The sequence below is a fragment of the Oryzias melastigma genome, linkage group LG15 (genome assembly GCF_002922805.2).
Source record: "Oryzias melastigma strain HK-1 linkage group LG15, ASM292280v2, whole genome shotgun sequence".
In the NCBI taxonomy this organism is placed as follows: Eukaryota; Metazoa; Chordata; class Actinopteri; order Beloniformes; family Adrianichthyidae; genus Oryzias; species Oryzias melastigma.
In genome coordinates this window covers 21,219,041-21,224,707 of record NC_050526.1, presented here as the reverse complement: position 1 = coordinate 21,224,707, position 5,667 = coordinate 21,219,041, and the positions used below count along the sequence as shown (strand labels likewise).

Here is a 5,667-nt window from a genome sequence, read left to right as displayed (position 1 = left end):
GCTTTTATCATTTTAGCATTTCAAAACTTTTCAGCAGCTTTTGCATTAATCAAATATTAAAGCAATATCCATCCATCCATCTTCTTGACCGCTTCATCCCTTTCGGAGTCACGGGGGTGCCGGAGCCTATCCCGGCTGCTGATGGGCGAAGGCGGGGTACACCCTGGACAGGTCGCCAGTCTGTCACAGGGCCTCAAGCACACACCCATTCACTCTCACATTCACACCTAGGGGCAATTTAGAGTCATCAATCAACCTATGAAGCATGTTTTTGGACGGTGGGAGGAAGCCGGAGTCCCCAGTGAAAACCCACGCATGCACGGGGAGAACATGCAAACTCCACACAGAAAGGTCCCAGCCGGGAGTCGAACCGGGGCCTTCTCGCTGTGAGGCAAGAGTGCTAACCACTGCACCACCGTGCAGCCCATAAAACACTTTCTGTAGCCGGGAATCGAACTCGCTAACTTCGCAGAGGGAGGCAGCGTTGCTGACAACCGAGCTAATGTTTGACTTCAAGAAAGGTCCCAGCCGGGAGTCGAACCGGGGCCTTCTCGCTGTGAGGCGAGAGCGCTAACCACTGCGCCACTGTGCAGCCCCTATTATAGCAACATTTTCATCCATTTAGGTTAAGCTTTGGCGCATTTTCAATCAGGAAGATTGACCTCATCTTCAGGAACGCCGAGTTGCTGATTCTTCACTCCACACTCCCTCTGAGCCAATAGCTAAAGTGCTCACTTTCTTCACAGCCGAATCAAATTCCTGCCCTTGAATTCATAGATATGTGTCTGTCCACATTCCAGAAATTTTTGAGGTTGTGGCTCTGTTTGACCTCAACCACCATCAGGCTCTGGGGTCTCCTGACGTGGTCCAAGGTCATTAACAAGCATGCAACATGTCTCTGAACTGTTGTCGCCAATCACGAGTGAGCTTGTTCAAAGGCCACACCCCTCTTACTGAAAGCAGCTCGGGGAAATCTGTCAATCAAATGTTCGAGGCGGGGCCAGCAGGAGCCACATGCTTTTACTGAGGCTTCTGATTGGTCAGTTTATAACTTGATTAACTTGCAATAAAGAAAAAATCTATTTAAAAAAAATTAGGAATAGAAAGAAGGAACCATCAGAGCAAGAATGATTATTCTGACATTTAAAATGACTAAGAAATAACTATTTAAATCTCAATGGAAGTCCATGGAACTTTGGCCTTGTTGCAACCTGCAGGTACTTCCTACGAAAAGGGAGGAGTTTCTCAGTCCGGTTCCTACTTGGGCAGGACCCAGCAGCTGCTCCATCGATGGAGAACAAAGTTTCACTTATCAGTTTATATGTCCTCAATAACAAATTTAGTATATTGCCAAAAAAAGGAGCTGTTAGCTTCATGATGCGCATAAAACTTACGTAATGACTGACAATCAAAAGAAAATAGCTTGAAATGGAGACGGCATTCAACACACCAGTAATTTTAGTGTCTGCATTCACGTTGGCTGTTGTGCTGTTGTGATGGAGTGTGTATTTATGGTCACACTTGGCTTCACCAGAAGACATGAGCCAGCTGGCGCAGAGACTCACAGCTATGCTTTATATGTGGGCTCTTCTGTGGACCCTTAGATGCTCAAAAACAGCCCAGATGCTTTGAAAAGCACCATCGTTGACACCTTTAAACCCCCCTGGTATTACCAGAATTGATATTGCTCGCTCTGTGCTTAGAGAAGCCCCAGAGGACTTTGTCTGCACTGTAGCTTTGTACAGCACCACAACAACACAATCGTACATATTATGTGACCAGAAAGTTGTATGTATAATACGGATATTAATTAACAGAATAAAACAGTTTCATTTTCATGACATTTCCCCAAATAGAGCGATTTTTTATGATATTTACTAGCAAAAATGGGCAGTAAAATGCTCCATATTGCATGAAAAAATGAGAAATTGTCCTTAAATTTCCTGTTATTTACTAACTTTCTTTGATATCACACACTGGATAAATAAAAAACTAAACAAAATGTTATTGGGACAAACAAGAAGGAAAATTTTGTTTTTTAAATCAATTCTTGCTCAGTTTGTGTGCTGGTGATTTTTTTTAAAGGTTTTCAGTTGGTACCACTGAAGAACTCTGACATGGAATTAATATTCTGAAATATATGACAACTTTAACACAAAAATAAATTTTTCCTTTTATTTTATTTCTTCTTGGAGTCCTTATTTTAGATATGTGGAACCTAAAGTTTCTAACATTCTGTTAAGGGGATTTTCTAATCCGTGTCGTCGTGTCTTTTTTTTTAATTCACCTTGTGTGTTTTTAAAATTTATTTGCCCAAAGTATTTGGTCAACTTGCTTAGTCTGAGCCTGTACATGTTTGTTTTCTTATTGTTTTTATGTCGTTAAGTCTGAAAATCCAATTAAAAAACCAAAAAAGAACAGTGAACATCAAATGCATGAACTTTTTCTTCTGTTGTTGCAATTCTGTTTTTTTTTTTATTTTTTTTTATCTCAGAACAGTTTTTGAGCCTGAACTAAAGTCTACATGTAAGAAATTTTGCTTTGAATTGCAGGATTTAAGCTTTTCTGCCTTGAACAGCTGCATGAACATTTTGCTCAAGCTTTTTATCTGGTTTATTCAGAAAAAAGCAGAAGCAGTTAAACCAGACAGGTTAAGAATGTTTAAGCTTGTAAAGAAAAAGAAAAAAAAGAAGTAGAATTGATCTTTTTTTGTGTAGTTTACTCATTTATCAGTTGTATTTATTTTAATTGAGAAAACCACATAAAACCATTTTTCTGGAGAACAAATCAGATCAGTTTGAAATCTCCTGCTCAGTTAGTTGATTAAGTTGATTTAATAAAAAAAAAAGAGAAAACATCAAAGCATCGATCTCTTTTTGACAAACTTTATAGTTTTATTTTTTAATGTGTCATGTACTGTATGCAAAATAGTTTATCAATCAATTAATTGAACTGTATCGTATTATTTTTTGCTTTTATTGCTTGAAATAAACCAAATCTTCAGTCGTTAATCGGCTGTTTCAAAAGCAGGACGAGCTTGATGATGAATTCTTTTATTTCAAGCATTTTCCACAGCAGCAGCATTGAGTTACGCAGACAACGATGTCCTTTTCTTCACTCTGAGGTTTACCTGCTGGATGACTTCATGATGACTCAAGTGTGTCTGAGTCATAGATGAACTCGTTCACTGACCTCCAGGATCTTCGTGTTTTATGAAGGCAGTGTCCTCGCTGACTTTGAGCGTCATCGCCTGGCGTGATTCTGCAGGAAAGTCCAGCATCGTCCCGATAAATGAGCTCTGTGGCGATGTGACTCCCATGCATTTGCAGGAGTTGTTTGAAGTAATTCAGTGAGGATCAACCAAAAATATTTAACAGAAATTTAAAAAATAATAATGATTAATGCAGAAGAAATAATAATTATCATTAATATCAAAACGAAACTTTATTAACTGCAATACAGCAGAAGGAGAACGGCAGAGGAAACGTTTAAAATGTTGATTCTGTGAAGGTTTAAAGTTTCATAACCTTAAAATTCAAAACTGACAAACAGCAGTTTAATGGAAGAAACATTACTGAGCAAAAAGACATAGAATAAACACTAAATATGATTCTGCACTGAGTGTCGGTCAGTCAACTCCAGCAATGCGTCTGTTCAGTTCAGCAAAGGGAAGCATTTTAAGATGAAATCAAAGACATTTCTTGATTTTCTTTAATTTTTTTAATTTCTTTTTTCATTTATAATAGAGAATACATTTCTAAATTAGCTCCACTTTTATGTTTTAAGCTCATTTGCACTCATAAGACTCCATCAAATGCTCTTTTAATAACATTTATTTTCACTTATACACACAATTCAAGTTTTTCATTGAATGAAAACAAAACACACAACATATTACATTTAAAAAAATAAAGGTCAGTAACCATTTTAGTTCTATTTTCATTTATATATTTTTGACAACAATTCACATAAAGATTTTTCAGTTAAATATACATTTTCCTTTCAGAGCTACATTGTCATAGAGGTACAGGTGCATATTTTATTTGACATTTTTTCATTAAAAGATTTGGCACAGCTTTACTTAATTTGGATTTCTACAAACACACCCACATTGTACATCCTAATAAGACACAAAAAAATACTTGAAGATTTTTTTTAAATATATTTTTAGAGAAAACAAGGAAGACAAGGTTCACAGTTGTCAGAAAAGCATAAATTTAGACTCTCTCGTTCATAAATAAACTTTTTTCTTTGGCTAAATCAGTTCAGTTTTGTGTAACTTTTTGTAGCTTTAATCTTGAGTTCCATCCTCTGTTGCACTGGATTTTATTTTTGTGTCAATATCTTTATCTTTCATGAAAAAAAATAAATAGATTTTTTAAAATATTTAGATTACTATACAATAGTACGCCTCCAAAACATTAATAGTCACAGTTTGTATTTACTTTTGAGGAATTGAAGCACAAAAACACCACCAACATGACTGGAAGTTTCTCATTTCTTCTCATTGTTTTTCTTTACCTGAGCTGAACTCTGCACATTTCTCCGGTCTGGATTCTTCTCCTCGGTTGGGTCCGATTTCCTTTTCGGTGTCTTCTCTGCCTCCGGTGTCGGACCCTTCCTTCGCTCAGCCGTATTCGGGTCAGTGCTGCCTGCATTGCACAGATCCCTCATATCCAGCAGTCCCTGCTGCAAGTGCTTCACAAACTCTGCTGAACATGTCTGCGGGCTCTGGTGGAAACTGGACACCGCGAAGAGGATGTGGTCTGACCGGGGGTTGTAGCAGACCCCGTATCCGTGTTGGACCACAGGTCCGTAGCAGCAGAACATCTCCACGGTGGTGGGGACCTGAGGGGAGAGATTGTGCATCGGGAACAGTTCAAGCACTGAAATCCTTCTGTCACGGGTGAAAGACCAACAAAATGGCAGCGGTGTGGAAGACGTGTTATACTGTTTCTGCTGTTTAATGTTAAAACGAACAGATGAATTACGACGAGTCTATAAAATGATTAACATCCTAATTTATACCAAAATTCATAAATATTTTTACTACCTGACTTGTAGAGAGAAGAAACTGGTTGCTGATGAGATACGCTTCATCTTTGAAGATTTCTGGCTTCTCCATCTTCATGTCTTGAGCAATCTCTCGTAGACCTAGCAGATGATTGTCTATTGCCATCCCTGATATGGCCTGAAAAAAAGCAGTTTTGCCATTTTTAAAATCTTTGATGATGTATAGCAGTACCTGCAATAATGCTAGTGAATGCTGTAAGCTGAATGTGGCTGCTGAAGAAACCAGAGCTGATTGCTGAAAATGCTGAAGCCGAAAGCTTTTTTAGAAATATTAGTGTAATGGGTGACACCTGTAGGGTGTGGTTCGGCCATTAAGGCCCCTTTAAATAGGAGTGGGCGGGGCTGCCCAGCTGTGCCAGATTCTTGTGGGTGGTCAGGTGGGCTGCCAGGCCCACACTGTTTGTGCGACAGCTGTTAACCCTTGGGGTAAATTTGTTTTTTATTTATTTATTTATTTTTTTTTTATTATTATTTTTCTTAAAGTGTCACCCATTACATTAGCTAAACTCCAAATTAGCCTAAAAAAACTGGGAAAAAGTCTAAATTAGCCAAAACAGCAAGCATATTAGCTGAAAAAGCTGAAGCTGGTATCTA

At 38.3% G+C, this 5,667-nt stretch overlaps 1 protein-coding gene and 1 long non-coding RNA gene across 3 annotated transcripts in view; one reads left to right on the top strand and one right to left on the bottom strand.

Annotated features, from left to right (window-relative positions):
- Nucleotides 1-2,486: 2,486 nt before the first annotated feature.
- The window catches only part of chata (choline O-acetyltransferase a), an 11,374-nt gene continuing 8,193 nt past the window's right edge, over nt 2,487-5,667 (bottom strand). The window contains exons 14-15 of the mRNA XM_024297991.2: nt 5,054-5,191; nt 2,487-4,848 (exon numbers count right to left, since the gene is read on the bottom strand). Of these exons, the coding sequence (XP_024153759.1) occupies nt 4,495-4,848; nt 5,054-5,191 (492 nt within the window). The 3' untranslated portion in view covers nt 2,487-4,494. The remainder of the gene's footprint in view (nt 4,849-5,053; nt 5,192-5,667) is intronic.
- LOC112162240 overlaps nt 5,232-5,667 on the top strand; it is a 7,755-nt gene continuing 7,319 nt past the window's right edge. For both annotated transcript variants that reach the window (XR_002922038.2, XR_004949235.1), the window contains exon 1: nt 5,232-5,499. This is a non-coding gene — a long non-coding RNA (uncharacterized LOC112162240). The remainder of the gene's footprint in view (nt 5,500-5,667) is intronic.